Source organism: Molothrus aeneus, chromosome 1, assembly GCF_037042795.1.
Source record: "Molothrus aeneus isolate 106 chromosome 1, BPBGC_Maene_1.0, whole genome shotgun sequence".
Classification (NCBI taxonomy): Eukaryota; Metazoa; Chordata; class Aves; order Passeriformes; family Icteridae; genus Molothrus; species Molothrus aeneus.
In genome coordinates this window covers 88,736,299-88,761,045 of record NC_089646.1, presented here as the reverse complement: position 1 = coordinate 88,761,045, position 24,747 = coordinate 88,736,299, and the positions used below count along the sequence as shown (strand labels likewise).

Sequence of the window (24,747 nt, the reverse complement as noted above, 5' to 3'; positions counted from 1 at the left end):
TCAAATAGTTTAAATAGTTACTTACATTAATGTAATTTTAAAAAATTGAAAATGGGATGTAAATTAATTTAATCATTCAGATTCTCTGGAATGGGCTGCCCAGAGAAGCTGTGGATGCCCTATCCTTGCACGTCTTCATGTCCAGGTTGGATAGGGCTTGGAGAAACCTGGCTAAGTGGAAAGTGTCCCTGCCCATGGCAGGGGGGTGGAACTGAATAATCTTCAAGATCTTTTCCAACCCAAATCATTGATTCTATGATTCTATGAAGTACACATGCAATGTGTACTTTACTCTCAGTTTTCAATGCAATGCACTTTACTCTCAATTTAGAGGAGATAGACTACTCTAAAGATACATTCTGGAGTAAATGTACCCTAAGTGTACCTATTCCTTTTAAGAGAGTACATTGATTACAACCAGTATGAGGATCTAAATTGGATCCATTCTTGTTTCAAAAGGTGGGTGTAGGAACCGCTGCAAGGTGATACAAGTGTATCACTGTCCATATACACAGACAGTCGGATGGAGAGGATCACCCCTCCAGAGGGGACATGGACACTGCTCCAGGCACTCTGCCTGGGTGCTCTAACAGTGACCCTTTCCTCTCTGGTGGCCACATGAGGAATGGGACTCCTCACTGAGCTCCACTGGGTCACATGGAAGGAAGTTGAAAAATTCAAATAGTTGTCAGGCGTGTGTGTGTGTGTGTGTGTGTGTGTGTACATGAACCAGAGCCACCTACTTTGATGGCAGCAGAGGAGAGCAAGATTTGCACCTTGGTGTGTCTTGGATCTCCCATCAGCACAGATCCCCCAGGCAAGTGGTACACCCCTTGCTCACGGGTGCCACAGAAGGCAGATTTTGCTCTGTCCTGAGCTGCTGCTGCCCCATTGCAAGATTACCTCTCCTGTCATCAGCAAATGCAGCACTGTTTGCTAGGAACTTGGAAGTCATAGGCAATTTATAAAATACATAGAATTCTAAATTAATCAAGTTGTCATTTTCATACTTAGAAATGTTTTTATTAAATATTTAAACTTCTATACGAGACAAAAAATATTAGTGGCTTTGTGCAACACAGTGGCACGTAAAGTAAAAACAATTTAATGTGCAAGAGAGGACAGCATTGAGTTACCCTTCATATTGGCCACCCAGCCAGAATGATTACACATGGAAGAGTCACTTCATGCACAGCGCATCCCCAAGCAGAGGGGATAGAAGCCAGTTTCAAACAAGCTGGCTTCAGAACCAGAAAGGGACAAATTATTTGGCCTGGTGCCCCAATCACTTGCAAATGTCACTTTTTTGCTTCCAGAAGCCAGGCCATCAACTCTTCACAGTGCATTGCATTGTTATGCAAATGTTTACCTGGAAAGAGCACATGGTTACCCTTCAATGAAAATAAAATTAACTCCAGATTCTTCAAAAAGATTTTTTTTTTTACTTTCCTCACTGACAGGGCATTCTTCCACATTTGAAAAAAAAAGGGTTTATGATGAATACTTTAAGTTTCCATTAATGGAAGTCTCAGATGTAGCGATAAGGCCAGCACGATCATTTTTTTTCTGACAGTGGTTCCTGATGGCTTTGTAGATGGCAAAGGTAGGGATGGTCAAACTGGGCACTCCAGCCAGGATTACAATGATAGCATACACCCAGGAGGGATATTCAACCTTCTCTGTTTTGGGGAACTCCTCCTGAAAGAGCAAACAACCAAGTTGTAGAAAGTCACGAGGAGCAAATACCTGGGACCATGCACACAGTCAATAATTCAGCAGATCAAAAATGTGATCAGGACATTGGCCAGCCATAATGGCACAACAGTCTGCCAATTCCACAGCAGCTTTCTGCTCAAGGGTTTCCAGCCTCAGCTGTTTTGGGCTTATTTTTACTTTAAAGTGATGTAAAGAAAATGTCATGAAAGCAGTAAGAGTCAGGAAGGGAGACTGGGGGACTGGAACTCTTCCTTGACACAAAGGAATGTGGGCTTGGGGGGCCTGACAGGCCACCAGGGCCTTATGGCCAATCAGCCTTTTTGTGGGAAGGCTGAAATCAAAGGGTGAGGGAGGGCCAAAACATTTATAAGAGGGAAGTGAGGCAAAAGGAGAAAAGAAAACAGTCTCATTTCCATGTCTTGTAGCAAGTTTGCCAGAAAACTGTTTCAGATGGAAGATGAATATAACTGACAATGACTCTTACATTAAAGAAGAATACTTTAAATAATTATAAATAAATATTTTGGTTTACACACTTACATAGCTTGGGTCCCAAATACTGTAGAGCAGTTCTTGGTTGACTTTCACCACAAAATAAAAGAAAAAGATAACTAACATAATGAGAGGACTGATGAGTCTCCAGGTAACCTGCCAGAAGATGTTGGGCTTGTGTCCAATCATGAACTCAATATCCTTATTAAACCTAGAAACAAAAAGCAGGAGGTTCAGACTTAAAAGCTGGCCAGGATAAGAGAATGCCTGCTCATAAACAGGGAAATCCAAACTACCCCTTACTGTGGTTCCCAGGAATTTGCTAATGTCAGTTTGAGACCAGAATTACATGATCAGGAGTTAGACCTCACTAGTTCAAATTAAGGCACATATTGCAAGTCTGGAAAATTATTTTTGGAGAGGTACTATCTTGGAGATGTCTGTGAGGCATATGTGAAATAGCTTCAACAGAAAAGAGTCAGTGCAGATGGATTTTCCCCAGAACATATTGTAGTATTGCTTCACAATTTTTTTTTAAGTATCTCAGTACTGCATAATTAAAGGGAGTGATACAATATTTAAAAAGAACAAAAGCAAATAAAAGTAATTTAATAATTAGATTATAATATAATGTTTGCCTAATTTGGATATCTACCAGTTTTCTCAGACTGAATAATAAAACATTTTTTAACTTTACACATTATTAAAAACACCTCCATTGTGTTATTTGGATAATTCATGGAACATGCAGTGGTCAGTAGGGCAAAAATATTTCCACAAGAAGAAACAAGCCCTGCATTGATAGTGGTAATGTCTGCATTGTTCCTGAACCAATTTATGTCTTCTACATACAATGCAACACCTTGTGCACACACTTCTTAAAAAATAGTTTGGAAGTTTCAGGTTTCTGCTTTAGTCCTTTTGTTTGGATTTCCTGCATATCCTATGGGAATAACCCTGAGGGGACTATTGAGGTGGTCCTTCAACTATGAACAACACACTGAATCCACTAGAATCTCAATTACTATGGAAATTCATTTTATCTTTTCACCCCTAACTTCTGAGATCTGGGTGTCTTAAAAGGATATGGAGCCCCATGTCCTGACTGCAGCGCATGTCCAGGTGTAGTTCACGAGTGTCATGGATAACACACATGTTCTCCTTCAAGCAGCAGACCCATCTTTCTACCAATGGCCCTTTCTCAGAAACTCATCTGGAGCAGATAATACCACTTTTGGGCAGCCCTGAAAAGCTCTGCTCCCAAAGAGGGCTACAGTGGTGTGTACTGTCCAGGAACATTAAAGTTTGGTATGTGGCTCTTTTCTGAATCAAACACAAGCACACACCTTGCCCACACTTTATGGACTCAACCCATGCTTGTGTCCTGGGAATTATTTTAATTTACTTTGTAAGGAGTTCAGAGATTTTAAAGGGGAGGAAAAGTGATCCACATAGCCTTTTCTGGCCTTAACAAATTAAAATAAGCCTTCTTTCTCAAGAGTACACCATCTAATTTACCTAACCTGATTCATGCTTCCTCAAGTAGCATAAAAGTATGGGAAAATGGGTCACAAGGGCATTCACCCCACAGCCAGGAGCAGCAGCTGAATCTGGCACAAGTTCAAGTAAAACTTCTGGGTGATTGAATTCCCTGTACTTTATTTCACATTTCTTCTGTATTTATTACAAACATGAAGATGTTGAAACTTGGTTTATTACATCTGTAGAAAGTTGAGAGGATAATTACTCACTGCTCCATCTGATAAAGTCCTGGATTTATCAGCTAAGAACGTATCTCAGTAGCCTGGATTTGCAAGCTGCTGTAAACTAATGTCTGCAGCCTGCCTGGAGATCCCTGTGTTGGAGAACATCATTTAGCACTCCCTGTAAACACTCCTGGCATATAACTCTGTGTTAAACTTTCAGCTTGGTGCCAATGTGCATGTACTTTGCTTGTGCTAATTAAATGTTTAATGCAATTTTCCTGAAGAAGAGTCATTATAAACGTCACCATATTTAAAAGGCAAATGATCTATAGAGGCTCTTATGTGACTGTTTCAAATATCTACATTCTGATGCCTACTTTAAAAAGAAATTATTTGCATTCATATTAATGCACTAAATTGATGTCTAATATTCTCTTGCAATATCTTAGGGATATCTTTATTTGAACTAGTTGTTAAAGAGCATTATTTATTATAATGTATTAATGAAGTTGAAAGCTTTCACATACAAATACTTGGCAAGCATTATTTCTTTTCACTGAGAACTCTTTAAAAAACCTGAAACATATAAGCAACCCTAAATTATAGCTGCATAATTTCATTGATTTCTATAACAGAAATTCTGTGCACAGAGATGCAGTGAGATTGTAGCTATACAACAATAATCACTTTATGCATTGATATCAAGCAATGGTTAAGCTGTATTTCATACCTGTCTATTCCATAAATGTAGACAACTGAAAACATCTCACAAAATGCAATTATCAGCAGAGGAATAGAGCCAGCATAACCATCAAACAGACTCAGCCAGTAATTACCAGAATTCAGCACAAAAATGAAAGCTATGAAATAACACACCAAACAAACGAGACCTGTGGGAAAAAAACAAAAACATCGGCACACTTAGGTGTGAAAGTGAAAGCAAAATGGGAAATAAAAGTATTTCCCCAGTAGCTATAAAGCTTAAAAAGTAACTCTTGCAGCCTGAAGGCCACTACTTAATTTTTTAATGGCACTCTGGGGAGGCTGGCTTCTGTTTGGGTAAAACTCTCCCAACATTACACCGGTCGCAGATGTGGCAAACAAAAAGGGAGAAAGCTGAGGTGAGAAAACAGGTCCTCTTCCCCATAAATGATGGGATAATGTTGCTCTGAGAGAAATCCTGCCTGGGTGAAGGACTCAGGCCCTCCAACTTCCCAGTGGAGGAGACAGTGGTCATCATGAGCAGGCTGATGGGCAAGTCTAGGGGTTAGCAGCTGCCTGCAGGCTCAGAAGGAACCTCACACGAGCTGCTCCACTGGGGAACATGAGGAAATCTTCAGTAGTTTATCTGGGAGTCTTACACCATTCCAGATCAGAAAGTAGAAATGAGGTGGGCTGCTTTTTCAGCACACAAGCTGCTCTCTGGGGAGGGTGGGGGTTTTGATCTCTAAAAATGCACTTACCAGTAATAAGTTCCTTAGGCACTCTGGGGGGTATAATCTTGAGATCTTGTAAAGGTACAAGCACACCTTCCATATTCCCAAACATAGATGACAAACCCAAGCAGAAGAGCATGATGAAGAAGAGGATGGACCACAAAGGTGAGACAGGCATTTTGGTGATTGCTTCAGTGAAGACAATAAAGGCTAGGCCAGTTCCTTCAGCTCCCTGGGGAATATTTAGGATCATTAACATCACACAGCACTTGAATTTACATTGGCAGTCATAGTCACTAGACTTGGCAATTAAATAGTTGCTATGCATTGCTACCATATTTAAAGTATCAATATGTTGAGGATGTTAAACTTACATCATTCAGGAAAGTTTCCAGATCACATGTTTCAAACTTGAGGGTTGCAAATGTTGCTGGATCAGTCATGTTGCACAGCTGCTGCATTTGTTCAAAGTTATCTTGGGTTACGTTACCTTCTGGCAAATCAAATGCATTCATCAGAGTAAGAATATTCCTGAAAAAGTGAAATGTAAGGAATTTGAAATTATTAATTTGTAAGCATCATCAGGACTCGTTTACATCACCAAACAAGTTACTAAGAGTGCAATATCAAGATTGGATTTGACATTGGAAAGTCCAGCAGATGTGCATGTGCAATTTTCTTTCTTCCAAGGTGAATATAACACTGTCTCTCATGGCATAGATGATTCTAAATGGATGGACACTTTAGAAACCCATTCAGGATTTAGGTGCTTGTGTTAGCATTGCAAACTAAACACCAGTCCCCAGACTGGGTGGTTTATGGCAATGTCTAAGTTGTCTGCAGCTGTGAATCATGCAGTTTCACAGCTGAATGTGGAGGAACTAGACTGGAAACCACAGAGTCTCACTGCCTGGGTAAAATGAGGCACCTCTGATGAGACCTACGCTTTTGAGCTCTCCAGGAGGAAACTTAAACATGGAGCCAACACAGGAACAGGGAATATTACCTTTGTGCCCTATGTCAGCATGAAGAATAACATAAAATATATTTATGTAGGAAATAAGGTGACTTAAACAATTATCACTTTCCATGGGATTTGTTCCACAAGATTCCATATTTTTATAAGTAATGAGTGGTTCTGATGCCATGTAAGTCATGAGCTGCAATTATTCAGAAATGATAAATCCACTGTCAGCAGGCTAACAGAGCTGCCTCAGCCAAACACCTGCATATTCTGTGGGGCTTTTTTCCCCCAATAACTCACTTGTCAAAACAGTCATCATATCTTGCTGTGGCTCTGAATCCAATGATGGAATATATGACGGTGGCAGCATAGATGGATGTGAAACCATTGATCACTGAAACGATCACAGCATCTTTCTCACAGTTGTTGCTGCAATTCAAAGAGAAGAAACAATGGATGTCAATCACATTCCTAAAATAAATAGTAAAACTGGCTACCAAGACTAAGAAAAAAGTAGTCTAGGATGCATAGGTACATCAGTGAACCTTCTAAAAGCACACAAGTAGTGCTGTTAGATTTAGAAAATTAAAACTTGGTGCCTTAAGCAATTTAATAGCTATGGGTTTGGTTTCTTTTAGTGGTTTTTCTCCCCTTCAAATAACCTGTTCATAAGGAATAATTGCCTGAGCTGTTTTCATGTTTGGTTCGTGGGAAGTAAAGTATGAGGGGCAAAAGAGTCCCCTCCTTTTCAGGCTTGTCATGGATGTCTGCAGAAACATGCTGCCATGGGCTGTGCCTTCACTGCTGGTGTATTGTGCTGCAAGGTGAAAGGTTTGGGCTTGAATCCAAATACTCAGACACAAAAAGTGAGCAGAAGTTCACTTTTCATAGCACTTGGGTATGGTGAAATTGCAGCAGCCAAGAGCACTTGGGAACAGTTTTGTTTGACTGTTGAACAAAAGATGGTTCAAAATGTTCCCAAATTTTGGAAGAACAATGTAACATTATGCTGAAAAGATGGGACAGAAAAACTCTTTGTAGAAAAGCCTCTGCTGCAGGCACTTCTTGCTAGTGTACTTGTGCTAATGCAAAGAATTTTCAGAGCCAGAAACAGACTTTCATCTGAGGGACAAGATAAAATATCAATATTAAATTAGTTAATCATTGTAAGAGAAGGCTGAAAAACTGCAGATAACTCATTTGTCTTGGGCAAGAAAGGTGTATTGAGATAAACTTGATGTTGTCATATTTAATTTTCTGAACATGTTCAAGAGGAGAGACAAGCTTGTCCAACCAAGACCTATCACACTTTCCCCATTTACAGCATTGCAAATAGGCATCTCCTGGATGTCGGGCATTGAATGGAAATTCCTTGCTGTAGTCTTGTGTCAGTTTTTGCAATGTAACATGAGATTCTCAATGACAGGCTTGAAAAACATTTCTTCCTTTTAGAGAAAGTCAGATGCTCAAGCTCCTTCTCATTATGAACTAGTGAATCCTTGACAGCATTGAAACCTTATTGTATTTTCTGATATTTTTGTACTCCCAAACCATCCAGGGCCAGACTCACTGACCCCTGGTCCAGCTGGTGCTGGATTGCAGGTGGCCCAACACCACAGGGTAACACTGTGGAATTTGCATGGAGATTTTTTTACTTATATTCCCTGGGAGTTTGGTGACTTTGTTCAGTTCCCTCCTTAAGTCATGAATCATTGAGCGTTGAATGAACATGGCCTGAATGCAACTGCCCCATGTGTTGGAAAACCCAGAGGACTGCTCCTCTTCTTTGTGTCTTTTGGAAAGGTGGATGCTCCCAGTTCTGATCCCATGGCTGTGGGACATTGACTTGGACCTTAAGCAGGGCTTGACACCACACATTGAGACTTGCAGACACCAAAAATTCCAGGTGATCTTTTCAAAAACACCTGAAATCAAGGGTGGTGGCAAGGAACTTCCTCAGTGACTGAAATGCTGCTGTGGGTAATTGAACTCAAACCGAAACTGAAACACAGATCTCTGAATGCATGACCGAACCACATATCCAAAACTTAATTCAGAGATGTTTATCAGAAATATTAGGTTTAGCAAATGCCACATAGTTTTCCTTTCAAGAGTTCTGAAGGGATGGCAGGTACCAAGAGGCATTGATAGTTACTGGAATATTTTATGAGAGAATGTAGAATATAGCACTGCATCATAATTTGCAGGCTGGGTCAGTCTCTGGTAAGGGGATTTCTCATTCCCTGGCCCCAAAGCACACATATAAAGGAATTGAGTTAAATTTCAAGATTGGATATATCTCTTCATTGCAAAGCTAAAGTTTTAAACTGTGTTTTGTGAATTGATTTGAAATATATGCTTTGCCACCTGCTGAGACCGAGGGCATCACCATGCACTGAGCACTCCCAGAGAGAAAACTCCTGCTCATCAGCTGGTCCTGGGCAGCCAGTCCCCTTCTTCCTATCCTGCATCACCACAGCTTTCTCTAGGAAGTCAGCCAGAGCAGGGACCTGAAATCTTGGTTTGGGAGAGCTAGGAGCAGTTGGAGGAGATGCACCTTACATGTCTGAGGGGAGGCTGTCCCAGTCCCAAGTAGCACAACAGTAGGGCAAAATAAAGATGTTTCATTTGAAAGAATGAAATAGTCATATAAAATTTGGGTTTTGCCTGGCTACTTACTGAACAGAGTTGTAACTGGAGAATGAAATGAGACCTCCAAAGGCCAGGGAGAAGGAGTAAAACACCTGAGCTCCTGCATCCAGCCACGTCACTGGGTTCGCCAGCTCACTGACCTGAGGCATCAGACACACAGCTTTAAGCACATCCAACATTGCTATTTAAACTGAGTATGAGAGATTTGAAACAACAATTAAAACAAGAACATTAACCATGCAAGACTCACTGTTATTGAAGAATTTCAACAAATATGTCAATATTTTTGTCAAACTTACTTTTTTAATAAAAGAAAACCTATCTGATGTTTTTATCTAAGTATTTTGAAAATTGATTAAAAAAATGCTTTGCATAGCTGACAGATACCATGCCTGGTTTCAGAAAAGGTGTTCATTACTTAGCATTAATAATGATCATTCAGAGATCTGCTTATGGAAATGATCCCTGTTTTAATTTTGTTTAAATACTGTTATATTGTTAAATCTTTCTCTTAGTTTTTTTTTTGTTCATATGTTTTGTTCATATGGCAATTAGGTGGGTTCGACTCCCAAATACATGATTTATGCTTTAAATTTAGGCTGGTTCTTAGGTAGAATACAAGAAAATAAATCAAGCCAAATAAGTGACAACCCCACTGCTATGTGATGATCATTCAACTCATTAGAACAGCTTTTGATGGAGGATGGAGAGAGAGAGAAAATATTTGTGTATATGTACACTCTTTATATCCAATGCAGAGGATTCACCTCACGGAATCAAGGTTTTCAAAGTGCCTGAGGGATAGTTAGAGAAGCACCGGTGGGGAGGACTAATTTTCAATCAGTTGTTAATTACAGAGAGGACTACACCATGTTTCACTGAGCAATGGCCCAAGCAGTGGCTTACATTAGGGGTGAAGAGATACACAATTCCATTGGTTGATCCCTTCAGTGTCAAGCCGCGGATCAGGAAAATGGTGAGCACCACGTACGGGAGAGTTGATGTCACATACACAGCCTGCACCAAAAAAAAAATGTCAATAAACCATTCAAATGAAACAAAACACTTGAATTTTTTTAAAAGTGAAGAAAATAGGGAAATAAGGTTTGCTCAGTAAAAATAATGGCAAGTTTCAAGTGAGTCACAATTAGCATACTACAGTAATAAATGTTCAGTGAAATCATATTATGGTACATTTGGATAATAAACTTTTTTAGCAATAGTGACCTATTTAAGAGAAATTGTAGTTGTTGAAATTCAACTCAGATCATTCAAAAGCAGCATCAAAAATAATGTACACCCTGAGACCAGACTGATGCAAGGACGGACTCTCAGGACTTTGCTGAATGTTGGTCACTCTTTTGTAGAGATAATATTTAGGACTTGCACAAATCCAAATAAATCTGTATAGGTATGTTTTGAAGAGAATAACCATAATAAAAAGAGAGTCCCTTGATCTTGCATTAAAGATTAATATTAGTGTTAAAATGATAATACCTAGAAATGTGTTACTAGGATATGTAAGGACAAGAAAGACTCACAAAAAGTTGATCACAAAAATCTCCACATAAATCAAATCAAGCCAGATTCCATTTCATTCACCTTCATTCTTCAAAAAGCAGTCCCAGTGATGACACAAAATTTTGGACATGCTTTCACTCAAAAACCAGACAGCTTCTACAGCATTATTAATTCTGTATAAATAAGGGATCACAACAGCGTGATTAATATCATCTCATAAGAAGTTCCCCCAAGACAGAGTACCTTTCCTGTTGTTTCAATGCCTCTGATTGTGCACACGTACAGCACACCCCATGCACATGTTAAACACAGCAATAGCCACCACTGGATACTGCCAGAATCCTCAATGGAAGTGGAGATGTTCAGTGTTTCTCTGTACCAGAAGTAATCTACAGGAGAGCTCTTGGCACACTCTTCTACATAATCTGTAACCACAAAATTCTTGTCATTCTATACATCTTTTATTTACTTGGGGAAAAAGAAGCTAAATAATTAATATCAGTGTTTTAAATTGTTCCACTTCATGCCAATGGATTTGTTGTTGGCAAATTTTCAGATTTTTGGAGGCTAGTTTCATGGCAAAATAAGAGATTTAAAAGACAGCTGTTTAATAGGTATTTTAATACAGTGGTTCTTCTCTTCCCACACCTCCTTCAGCAATATCTTTTCTTCTGTTCTGTGGGGCATTGTTCAAGGTCTTGTCAGCTCAAGTTGAATCCCCAGCTCCCTGCCCTGTGCTGGCCTGTGCAATATTCTGCCCTGGCCTGCCCTTTTATGAGGCTTTCCACGCTTATCCTGGGAGGAGAGGGACAGAGCACTCTGAACAGCTGCCCACAGACCAGCAGAAAAACCTTCTTCACACAGTGTCATGCAGGGCTGACTATGGAACACAAAGCTGCTGTCACCAAGCAGTCTCCAAGGAGATGTAGACTTGTCATACTGAGAGGTACAGGTGTTTCAAATGGATTATGCTTTTTTTTTTTTTTTTCCTTTTCAATGTACTAATGGTGGGCTGTTGAAGAGATGGATGAAAGACATTGCTTAAATCTGGAAAGTGTTAATGTTTATACTAGGTATGCACTTAGTGAATATTCTGAATATGAATACATCTGTCAAAATCTACCATGAGGTTTCATAAAAGAAACCAAAATTTGCCTCCAAGATTAGGGCTGGCCACATTTTATTTAATGTGAATTTGTACAAAACACAAGTATCAAACAGTGCAATGTGCCTGACAGGACTGCCATGCCTTACTGCTGTTTCACAGAAAGGCTCATTTAGGGCAACTATTAGAAACAGAAATCTGTGCTGTGCAACAAAATAAAATGTTTTATGAAATATACCTGTTTTGTTGTTATTGAGAGGACAGTTACTCCATGGCAGGGGTTCTTGGAAGGAGTTGAAGAAATACCACATCACCCAGGCAATAATAGTGTTATAATATAAGCCCACCAGGAAAGACACAAACATTGATGCTATGCCTGAAAAAAATAATCAGAACACTGTGTAAATTGCAACACTCTTGTCTTCAAGATATATCAAAATATATGGTATCAAACTCAACCTTTCCCTCCTCATTTTGGATGGAAAAAATCTGCCACATTCTGGGTGTAGGTTTATCACTGTGAATTTTTTGCCTAAAGGTTGGACAGGTGAGTCCTACATAGAGTTACATCCTAAAAACTCTTTGAGACTGAAGGTGATGCCCACTTAGGAGCCAACTTTATGAGAAGACTAATTCCCTACAGACAATACACAATCATGTTCCCAGCCTTGCCAGCTGATATCCAGGGAGTTTGGGATGCTGGGCACATGCAAAGCTCAGCTGACTTGGGATTTTGGTTGAATGAGACTGAAATATCTCTTTCTTCCACAACGTCCCTGCAAAGTCAGCAGGGGTGGTGTTGTACAGGATGGACGGCTGCCAGGAGGCACAGTCTGTGACCAGGTACAGAATTCACACTGGTATCTGTCTTCCTCTGCCTGTTCCCAAGTAATCAACCTCTGGTGACTTCTCTGGCAGACAGCAAATGCTAATCATTAGCTCCGGAGAGCTCCTATGTTCTAAAGACTCTTGAAAAATTCCAGATGCACTGAACAATTATCTTTTGTAACTGATTTACAAATGCAGTGGGTGCCAAAGCAATCCTGTTTCCTCCCTTTCAAGTGTGTGGCTGAGGTTGGAAGGGATCTCTGGAGGTCACCTGGTCCAACCCCCTGCTCCAGCCTGGCCACCCAAAGTTGGTTGCCCAGGACCATGTCCAGGCAGGCTTTGAGTATCTCTGAGGCTGGAGACCCCAGAACCTCCCTGGGCAGCCCATGCCAGTGTCTGCTCACTCTCACCATATTTCCTGATGTTCAGAGGCACCTCCTGTGTTTCCTGTGTAAGGAGGCTGCTGTGGAGATTTTTATGCTGTGTGCATAATGCTGCTCCTACAACATTTTCAAATGGACTGTTATACTCACAAGTTTGGTACAGTGGTGAAGAAGTATTTTCTGCAAAATACTGTTTCTATGGCTTATGGAATGGCAACTCTCAAAAGCAAAAAAGTGAAATTAAGTGGAGCTGAGGTCTATCAGATAAAGATTCAACTAATATTTATCCACAGAACAGTTTACAGAACAATTTTTGGCACACCTAAAAATTCATCCTAATGGTAAAAACAGCCACTATGGATAATGCAGAAAATATCCCTGAGGCCTGAAATTGGTGTCAGATTAGGGAAAGGCTTTAACAGGACCCATGGTACTTGAGAATGTGAACACAAAATTGTCATTGTGCTTTATCATGATTAGTTTGACCTATCAATGGAGAGTTAGGAAGAGGGGAAAACTAATAGATCCTGAAATCTCTTATGGCACACCAAAATAAAACCCAGTAGATTTGATTTTTAGATCATCAGTTCAGAAACTTGTGCTTTCTCAGGCAGCTTTTTGACTTACCAACCCCTTTCAGGGTAGGGTGGATAGAGCTCCATACGCCCACACTGCCTTTCCTCAGCCTTTGACCAATGGCAAACTCAAGATGAAGCAGGGGGATACCCTCTAGGACCAGCAAAATCAGGAAAGGGATCATGAAGGCTCCTGGAATGGATAAGAAAAATAACAATTCCAGTCAGTGAAGTACTAAAACAAAACAAAACCATTAGGCTTGTGAGATGTGATAAGCAGACCTGTAAGCAACCTGTAAGCACTTTTGACATGATAAGCAACTGTAAGCACCTTTGTGGAAACCCTTCCCTGTTTTCTGAGCAATGCTTTTCCTGATTGCCCAGGCAGGGCACTCAGTTACATGTGTAGTTTCCGGTAGGAATTCTTATTCTTCCCAAGAGACACACATAAAGAGAAATGATACCCTCTCAAGGTTAAAATTTGAAAAAGCTACCTTTGTATTGCAAGTGAAGGAAAGATAGCTACTCTCCTGGAATGACTTCCCCTTTTTTTTCCCTGCAAAAAATTATGGTTTTATAGCTGTGACTCATGCAAAGTGTATGAAATAGTTGAGTGAACTAAGCAAAGTACCCTTAAATATTAGGCAGGAGCCTTGGGCTGTCTGTTTGAAACAACAAGAAGTTCTTGGCATCTTTGTTCAACGATGTTTGGGTTTGATTAGAAGACATCTGAAGTGCAGGGTTCAAACCCTGTTAATGATGATAAAGTTGGTTAGTATAGGACAAGTATTCTTAATTTTTTCCTGAACAAGGTGTACCTTGGATATGGGAGGTACCCCAGAGCACCACACTGCACTGTAAAAGTTCAGAGTCAAATGCTTGAATATTGCTGTACATTAGAATTATTGTTATCTGTCATCACAAAATGGCTTTATCTCCCTAATCTAAATAGGAGCAATTAATCTGGGAGCAATGAAGAGAATGCAGACCAGAATATTAAGGGTTCAGGTCTGAGTATTTACTGACTTTTTCTTCATGTGTGCAATGAAAATCAGATAACAAGTGAAAGAGGAAATCTGAAGAATGAAAGCCGTTCCAGAAACTGAAATTTACTTCCTGGGGATGCCAAGCTATCAAGAAAGCTGGCGGGCTGTGAGCACACAGCACACCTTTTTGGTTTTTTTCCTTTCTTCTTTTTGTGTCTGTGCAAAGAGTTATGGGACCCCTTTATCTGACTGCTCTGTCATAGACATGTGATACTTAAAGACTTCTTCTACAGCATCTTAATAAAGGGAGCTCCATAAGCACCTGGAGGAAATCCCCTGAGGCTGGTAGAACACTCTTGCCATGTCCAGCACAGAAGATGGCTCTACTCTGAGAGTTCTGCAGCAAATTTTACACACTGTGCTGTCAACAGGGAGAGCTGTGGTGTTGGGACTGTGCTGCTGCTGAATCTCCCTGTCTTGGAGGGAAAGCCATGCCTGTCCAGACAGCTAGAACTGTGTGAGTGGAGGTGAACTGTGCAGTTTAGATTAGTGAGAAAAAAATGGATTCTAAATCAGAATATCAGCCTGCCTGCTGTCTTCTGAAAGCAAAAGGTTCAGACTACCTTTGAATGCTTTCTAAAGCTGCTTAGAAACAGCCTGATCTTCTCCCCCTTCTGCCAACAGAGATGACAGCTATCAAAAAAGATTTTTCTTTGATAGGTATGATAAGGAGCAATTGGTCATAGCTTGAAAAGACTATAAAGGTTGTACATTTCCTTCTTCAATAAGATCTTTGACCAGGGATATAATTTCTAATCAAGTCCTCAAGTGATCTTACTGTGACCTGACCCAAAAAGGTGATGTGTCTCCAATAGGAGCACCTCAGCTGAACTACCTGCCAGTCCATGCTTAGGTTTCAAGGCATGATCTAAAATCACTGCAAGCTGAGTTTCAAAGGGTGACAAGGACTTATCCTCAGTGCAAATGGGGAGTGTTTGGATCAGGTAGCTGTACAGATCCATCTTCTGGACTTGACTGTTACTGTTGCTCAAGAAGGGCTTTACCAGAGAGAATTGAGAGCGTGGTGTAGCAGAGACCCATATGGCACCCGAAAGAGCAGGTAACAAGAAAAGATCCAGATGAGGCATCCACACAAACTCTGCAGGGTCAGGTTTCAGACTCTTATGAGGTGTCTTGCTTGAGACAGAGAGAGAGAATACTCTGGAATTTAAAACTGCTGGCATAAACACAATGATTGTGTGCTTCTCTGATTTTACCCTCATGAGAGCTCCTGGTCAGAGTGTGACACGAAGGAAACTGTGTCAGGCTGGCATGGGGCTGGAGCACAGAACACATTTATGGCTGCTTGCACTTTAATGCACTGTAAGTAACTCTGTCTTTGTGAAAGGCCAGACTCCAAGTGTGGTGGTTGTCCCACTGAGCCTCCCATCAGGAGGGGGAGGATGGAAAGGAAGCCATCAGGATGTAAGGGGATGGAATGCAACAGTGAGGGAGCTCTCATTGCATACACTGCAAAAATCTTGCTTACTATGAAAACAAAAGTAAAACAGTTATGAGAAATGTTATTCACAGAAAGAGGGTGGAGAATCAGCAGAGAAGAAACTATTTGAAGCCAAATTTGCATGCACTGCACATCTAATCAGATTAACAGGGGCCCTTAAGTGCACACCACTGCATGTTCCAGCACAGCTAAGGAAGTCCATAAAGACAAAATGGGACAAGCCCTTAGAAACTGAAAGGACAGACAGTTCTTTGCAGTGACTGAGTCTGACACAGTTTCAAGGAGTCCCAGATCTTCTGCCAACATGGGCAAAACCTTTGCACTGTCAGCAGTGATGCCAGGCACAGGTGGATGAGGAGTCCATTGCCATTTCTGGCTTAGATGCCTTCCAGGAGACAGTGAACAAAGCATGGAGAGAGGGCTGCCCTGTTAGATCTGACAGCAGTACCTCCTGCAGTCAGTAAATTTGTAGAAGTCCCTGGAGCAGTGGGAAACAGAGGAAAGAACCTTGTTTTGGAAGAGATCCTAGGTACTCAAAAATTGGAGTAAGGGCTATATATTTCACAGGTTTGTGACATGGAAATACACAGCCAAAAAGACATGAGTCAGGAATTGCCTGCTTTAGCACTGACACCATTTGTAACAATATCTCAACTAAGACCACAGTGCTAAATTTGAATCTGCAGCTAGGGGAGTTCACTTTCCTCAAAACCAGGGTGGATCATCATAGTTTGCTCTTTCCTGGCATTACAAAATAGCCACTTTTCTCCAAAGTGAGGCAGCAACAGCCTGAGGCTCCCAGATCTACCACAGAGCTGCTCCACACTAATGCAAGGCTGTTCTTGCAAGGACTAAATGGTCTCCTCAGAAGGGGATGTAGCTGAGATGGGAGGAGTGAGGAAGAAAATAAATGAGATACTCTTCTTCTTGGAGATGATGTCCATATAATCCTTTCCCTGAAGACATAGACTGACACAGAAGAAAGAGAGGAACAGTCAGCAAAGTTGGAAGTTTAACAAACATCTCTACAAATAAATGAGTCCTTCAGTCTTTGCCTAACAAAAAGTATGTCTCAGTTTTTCTTCTGGATTTCCTCTGAAATGTTTTGAGTTTGTCAGTCTACATTTTTACAGTAGTAACTAGGCTTTAACGCAAGCAAGATAAACCACACTGATTTTAAAAATTGATAATTTTTTAGTAAGAAGGTTTTTTGTGTGTGGCTAAATGACATGCTGTATAGAAGTCTGAGAGTACCATGTCTGTAGAGCTACCATTGGAAACCATCTTCAATAAAAATATCTTTTCAGTGATTAGTCATTCACCCTGATGTGTGGCACGTGCCACAAAGGACTCAGCATTTTGAATAGCATTTTTGTATTTGAAACTACCAATATTTAGCTGTACGAATATTGTTATATTTTCAAGAGAAATAAAATTATAGCTCTCAATGACATATAACACTTCTCTCTTTCTTGGGTTCTTTGGTTTCTAGGGTTCAATTCTAGCAGCCAGCTCAGAAATCCATCTCTGCTGCATTTTTACTTTCTCTCAATTTCTCCCCAACCTTTCTGAAAGAAGGAAAAACAATAATGGAAAAACAATAATTTGGCTTGGCAAAGGTGCCATATAGAATCATAGAGTCATTATGGTTGGAAAAGACCTCTAGGATCATGGAGCCCAATCACTACCACCTGGGCACCTGTCCCCAGGTGCCACACCCACACACCTTTAGAACAATTTCAGATATTTCCTGCACAACTTTCAGGTTCACACAGGACACAAAAAAATAAACTAATACTTTTTAAGCTGCCACAATTTTATGATCCTAACAAATGAACCAATGATCTGAAATCAGACACTGTATATGTGTACACAAACAATGATTGATATTCTAGTCTGAAAACCTTAAAAGTGAGATATTAGATTCTCATCCTGTTTCAATACTGTATTTCAAAACAAATAATATTTGGTTTGAACATCCGTATAGCTGTTGTTTCCTCTCTAATCTAAGAACTGCTTATGTAGGATTTTAAAAAATTATTTTAAAAAATCATTATTGCTTGCACACAGTTCATCACAAAGGGAAGGCAGGCAGACTTCAGAGGGAGATGTTTTACTGTACTAACATATTCTGAGACCTCAACTGTAGCAACATGTTATTTCATCAGCTGCTAAGTGAGGAATTGCTGACATCATTACTGTCCCTTCTTTCAGTGTGGCATGCAGAGAGATAAAAAAGTTCTGCCTCATGCAGTGGCAAGGTTTCCATATGTGAGCTGTAGAGTTAGAGACTTTTTTTTAAAAATCAATGATTTAAACATTAAATATGCATCCTCTTTTTTATAATGGTCATCAGGGATAAAATGAAAATGTTTAACAGTTGATTAAATGACATGTTGCTCAATAAAGGTTAAACAAAAGCTATGAGCAATGTCAGAGAGAGCTATCAAATGAAGGGAAATTTCAATCTCATTAAGCTGGTGAAATCACTAAGGCAAACACCACACCTTTTACATTGTGTGCATATTGAACTCTATTTTGCCTTTGGTAATGATGGATTTGACAACTTTTAAGACATTAAAGGATAAAATGTGCTTTGCTTTGCTAAATTTCACTGGAGTAAATTTTCCATTTTAAAAAATATAAACTCATTATCTATGACAACAAAAGTAAGTAAATTATGTAACCACCAATTTATTTTTGTGTATTTGGGTATCTCAGTGTGAAAACACTATCATAGTGCTGTGCTTAGGAAGAAGCAGCTCTTAAATAATTCCAGATTTAATTTCAACATCTGAAAATAAGCATTACTTATAAACACAGTGCTCCTAACTACCTTCACTGCAGACAATTTGCAGAGAAAAAAATCCACCTTTTTGAAGTCCAAGTCACACAAGGGTAAATTTTATGCTTTACTGTAGTCCATTTATGCTTCATAAGGGATGTAACATGTACAACCACTGGTTCATGAAGTAGGTGGATATCCAGTCTCATTTAGGGGTGTCCTTGGCTGAAGTACTCTCCACACCATTGCTACCAGACCTCACCCATCCAAAATGATCCAAACATATTGGCTTGGCTATCTTAACTTCTTTCTTTTTGACTATATGGATATCCATATAGTCAAAAAGAAAGAAGTTAAGATAGCCAAGCCAATATTTAGAAATTAGAAACAATTTTCAGGAGACAGTCTATGTAACTCTGAGTGACTTTTTCACATGCACTGCAGATATTTCCTGCACAAAATATAGCTGGTTGGTTTGTTTTAGTTTTGTTTTTGTTTTTTATTTAATCTCTTAATTGGCAACCATAATCCACCATCATATCCAATGTGAACTCTAGGACTCTAAAATAATCACTCCAGGAACAATCCAAGCAGGAACATAACCCCTGTTTCCAGTGGGAGAGCAGGAACAGGGATTCCTGCTTCTTGCACTCAGGATTCAGTGAAGACATATCTTGAAGACACAAAGTATGAGGACAAACATCATCCAGGGTAAAGGCACTCTAACTACTGGGGCAGAATGGAGTTTCCTCAGTGAATTCATGTTTGCTTTCTACTGGATAATTTGGAAAAAGGTGTATAATGTTACAGTTTTACCCTGCTCTGTTATAGAGGCACATTTGTGCCCCTGAGTGGACCACACAAATCCAAAGATGAATTAATCATCTTGGCCAACATGCTGAGGGGCAAAGACTAAGGCAGAACTTGCCCAAAATGCCCAGTAAATACAATTTCCATGCCCAGTAAATACCATTTCCAACTGGATGTAGGTGCAGCTGCTTAGAGGGAGCACAACTGAGGCTGGATGTCATACACAGTGACTACCAGAAGCATCCTATTCTGGAGTGGTTTTATGGTGCCAGGGAGTTTCCTTCAGCAATCTGACAGCTGCAATCCCAGATACTGCAGTGCTGCCTCTACTGGGTGCTTGGTATGCTGCAAACACGGCTGAATGGGAATTAGAGATGCACGAGCCACAAAACATCATGAGGCAGAAACTGTCTCAACACCAAAATATCTTCAGAAGTAAGAACTTTGAGATCTGTTTATACAATACAAATAGTCACATGTTCAAATTCAAAGGCATCCATCCAAAAAGCAAGCAGTCTTTTTTTTTTTCTTTCTTTCTGATTTAAGGGAGAAGTTCAAGAACAGAAATTGTCATGGGAGGGGGACAGTGGTGGCAAGAGCTGGATTTAGACCCACCATGAGAGGCTGAGGTGTACAAAAGAGGAGGAGGAGGAGGAGGAGGAGGAAGAAGCATTGCACAACAGCCCTCCATCCTTATGTGTGATGAAATTAGGGAATCCTTTCTAAAAGTCACAAGAAGGCATTACTTGTGTTTATTGATATGAATCACAGCATTTGGTGCTGTGCAGAAGAATATTAGAGAAGGTAGCAAGTCTAGCTAGAAGGACACACATCTGTGTATTAGCTTATAATTCCTTTGCTATGACTCCCTTTCAAATTCTGCCTAAAATTTGAGTGAGAGGGTCCCAGGGGAAAAAGAACCCAGGGTTAACTGCTGTCAGTGTTCCTGACAGTGTTTCCTGAGAACGAAAAAGTTACAGGACGATGAGAAAGAAAGAGAATTGCTGCCAGAGGACTGACACACACACAAGCAATTCATAAATCTTCAATGACATCCCTAATAAAACCATGATCCATACCAAGGTCTTTGCATTTGTTGGGCGCTTGCATTTCAGCTGCATTTCACCTGACTAGAAGACAAGGGAAATTAAGACCAAAAAGCAAGGAAGTGCCTATAAATGTACCCTGGAAAACCAGGCATGTCCACTTTCTAAAACTAAATTTAAAAACCTGAGAAGCCAATGAGTGCCATCAGTTCTGGAGATATACATCCACTTTTTTCAAATTAAAATTTTCAAATATAGAAATGCTTCTGATTGTATGTGTGCTATAACTTTTTTGCTACAGGACCTGACTCTGCTGCAAATGACCTCCAGTTTGCACTGCAGACTTTAAATATCAGTCCATGCTAGAGAAATCGTACTGATAAAAGCATCTCTTCTTGCAACTGTTATTGCACCTGTTGTTGCATGTCCCTGAGTCTGTGTGAGCAACTCCCCACAGAGCCCTCAGTTTCCCTATTCTAACAAGGAAAGCAATTTTTAAATTTCTCACCATGTACATATAAAAGAATATTACTTTGAAATACTGTTCTTTAAGCCAATTTTTTTCTTTCAAGACCAAATATTGCAAAAGAACAAATACATCTTACACATATCTCAGAGTGAAAAGTGAACAATAACCAGACAAAAAAGTCAGTAAGAAAATGAAAAAATTATGTTGTTGTACAATATTTAAGCAATGGTTCAGCCCCTTCCAAAACAAACAGCAAAAGAAAGCAAAATTTCTAATATGGTCATTCAGTCCTTACCTAAACCTTAAGGAGTTCCAGTAAATTATACAGTAAATAATATATGCTTGGATTTTAAATTACTTAATATCTGCTAAACAAATACTTTTAATGTTGACTTAATTCATGCTGTTAATCCTAGCACAAATTATACAAACACTCACTCTACAGAGGATACATGGATCAGTCCAAGCCCAATGAAAAATCTATTCTAAAAAGATCATTTGGTATCATGAGCAGAATCATAGTCCCAAGTAGTTTATTAATATTTTAAATACACACTATATATATATGTATATATGTATGGAAAGCAACATTTGGTTTAGATGGAGAAACTTAAACTATGTACATGACAGTGGAAGATTCACTTGTTCAATCCTTTGTCCTGAAATAAAAACAGACCCTTCCTTTTCTTTCATCAGTAATGTGACTTGAGTGTGTGATCACGACCTGTGAAATTACCTTCTCTGTTATACAGTCTTCTAGAGAGATCATCCCTGTTCTCACAGCACCTGAACAGTTCTAAACATATTCCATTATTTGCTTGCCAAAAGAGAGATGAAACCTGGTTTATACCCAAAGATAAGTTAATTAAGATGTATTAAAGACATACCTCCTCCATGGCTCTGACAGAGATATGGGAACCTCCAGACATTTCCCAAGCCCACACAAAACCCTACACAGGTCAGCATATACTGTGCTTTGTTGTCCCATTTTGGTCTGGAGTCTGCCTCTTCTTTCTCAAGAACCTCAAGTTCATCATGGGAAGGTATCCTGTCCTCCAGGCCAGGATTGGGCAGCTTCAGCTTTACCATGTTTTAAATTTCCTGCCTGAAAGTGCTGCCAGTGAGGGATAATGAGAAAGGCAGCTTGTCAGAACCCTGCTCAAAAAGAGAGCATCTATTTGCTGTCTTCAGCTATATATACTGAACCTTTGGCACTGGACTTGTAAGTGCAGGCTTGTGGTAAAAAGAAGCGTCAGCAAATCATTCAATTGACCAAGTCAGCTCTGACACTTATTAATGCTTTATCTGCCAAGGTTTTATGGAACAGTCTGTTCATCCAGTGGAATACATTGATTTCAGCTAATGTAATTCAGGAGATAATTCGGCTATAAACCCTAATCACCTGTAAGGATATGTAACACCCCTTGCCACTCCCCTGTTTAAACTCACTTAAATACAAATATAACCTTAGCAAATGAGGAATAGTGGGATTCCACTGGCCTCAGACTAAATATGGAGATTTCATATCATTTTTTATAGGGAAGATAAACTGATTGTGACTCATCATCACGTTCAGTTTCCAATTGTGTATGCCTACAGAATTGTATGTTTCATAATGAATGTTCCTCTGTAACAGATTGTACCCTACTAAATGTTCTGACCAAAAGGATGGAGTATGAAAGGGATTATAAAATCTGACCTTTAAAGTCATAAGCATAATCTGCTTACCCCAACACCTCAAATCAGTACAGAACAAGGTCTGAAGAACATGTCTTTTTTATAAATGGGCTTGAAATCAAAGGTCCCTTCACCTTTTCAGTGACCCTAGATATAGTGGTCAAAAATAAAAAAACCCCACTGGTTAACAAATATCACAGATACTACTCCTATCCTCTTTATTTCAGCACAATCAAAACAACGCTGTTCCCTTTGAACCTTGTTGTTTTCAAAAGATAAGTTACTTGTCACTGAAGACTATATGTAAAATCTAACACTGTTTATGTAATAAGAAATGTTGCCAGCTGCAGGCTCATTGCAGTGATACAGGGTGGTCAAAGTAAAGAACTAGGAGAGATCTTGTAAATCCAGACCCTGGAAAAAGAGGTGAACACATCGTAGCATCCCTTTGCAACCTTACCATGATTGTTCAAAGTTGATTCCAGAGGCTGTTCAATATCTTTGGATAGAAAAGCTACAAAACCAAAAATCTTCATCCTTCATGTGGCCAACTGTATACAGTAGCCCATATGGATTTCCCCTGGGTCTTGCAATAAGTATTAATATTTCCCTAAAGTGACTTGAAATATGTCTCAGTCTGCCTAGCAATAGCCTTTGCCTTTTTCATGACCCTGTCAGGTCTGTAGATGTGCTATCTCCTGATTAACCACTAGAACAGCAACTTTCTTCTCCTTTACTGATTCCAGCTAAGGACTTCCTAACTTGTGGCAGAACTTGCTTTTTTAAGTTGCTGAAAGCACATGTTCAATTTCACTCTGTTTCTGCTACTCCAGTGCATTGAGCTGCACAGCTCTTCCTGAATGATACTATTACAACATTCCCAATCCTTCTGAGAATGTGTCAGGAACATTTAATTACCATGCTACTATTTTTTGTCCTTAGTCATTAGTAGAAGAATGACAAAACGTTGTTCCTAAACTGATCCTTCAGGACCTGCCTTAGCAACCTCCCCTTAGATCACTGTTTCTTCTTTCAAGCACAGCTTACTATCATAATTAGATTTTTACCTTGTTCTTTGTTCCCAGAGTCATCACAGAATCATAGAATGCTTTGGAAGGGGCCTTAAAGGTCATTTAGTTCCAACCTCCCAGCCACTGGCAGGGGGACATTCCACTAGACCAAGCTGCTCAAAGTGTCCCCACCCAGCTTGTGGATGGGTCATCCACAACTCCTCTGTGCAACCTGTCCCAGTGCCTCACCACCTTTGTAGTGAAGATTTTTCTTCCTATTATCTAATCGAAACCTACTCTCTTCAATTGTGAAGCCATTGCCACTTGTCCTATCACTGCATGCCCTGCCAAAAGTCCCTTTCTGGCTTCTTTGTAGTCCCTTCAGGTACTGGAAGGTGCTCTAAGGTCTCTCTGGAGCCTGCTCTTCTCCAAGCTGAACAGCCCCAACTCTCTCAGCCTGTCTTCAGAGGAGGGGTGCTCCAGCTCTCTGATCATCTTTGTGGACACCTCTGGACTTGCTCCAACAAGTCCACATCTTCCTTGTGCGGAGTGCCCCAGAGCTGGATGCAGTATTCCAGGTGGTGACTTACAAGCGCAAAGTACAAGGGAAAATCACCTCCCTTGGCCTGCTGGTCAGGCTTTTTTTGATACAGAATTTGGTTGATTCATCTCCCAGGCTGTAAATGCACATTGTTGGCTCACATCCAAGTTTTTGTCCATCAACATCCCTACAGTCCTTCTCTGCAGGGGTATTCCCAGTCCATTAGTCACCCAGACTGTGTTTGTGCTTGGAACTGCCCTGATCCAGGTGCAGCACCTTTCACTTGGACTAGTTTAACCCCCTTATGCTCTCATGTGCCCACTTCTCAAGCTTGTCCAGGTCCCCATGGATGGCATCCCTTCCTTCTGTTGTGTCAACTGCAACACCGTGTTCACGTTATATCTCCTGTTTAGTTCAGCTAATACATCCAGTTGTGGTCACGTGGCAACTGGACTACTGAAAATTTCTCTCTTCTAAGTTTCAGGACCAAGCAGCTTCTATCAGGATCCAAAAAAAACAGTCC

The 24,747-nt window shown here is 40.1% G+C and overlaps 1 protein-coding gene across 1 annotated transcript; it reads right to left on the bottom strand.

Annotated features, from left to right (window-relative positions):
- Positions 1-1,491: 1,491 nt before the first annotated feature.
- LOC136554116 (sodium-dependent neutral amino acid transporter B(0)AT1) lies at positions 1,492-22,085 on the bottom strand. Its single transcript, XM_066545917.1, has 12 exons — positions 21,884-22,085; positions 13,431-13,571; positions 11,831-11,968; positions 10,731-10,912; positions 9,873-9,983; positions 8,994-9,106; positions 6,615-6,743; positions 5,725-5,881; positions 5,378-5,582; positions 4,645-4,804; positions 2,257-2,419; positions 1,492-1,698 (listed from the first exon to the last, which is right to left on the bottom strand). The coding sequence occupies exons 1-12, from the start codon at positions 22,083-22,085 to the stop codon at positions 1,492-1,494; spliced, it is 1,908 nt and encodes a 635-aa protein (XP_066402014.1).
- Between the last annotated feature and the right edge of the window lie 2,662 nt (positions 22,086-24,747).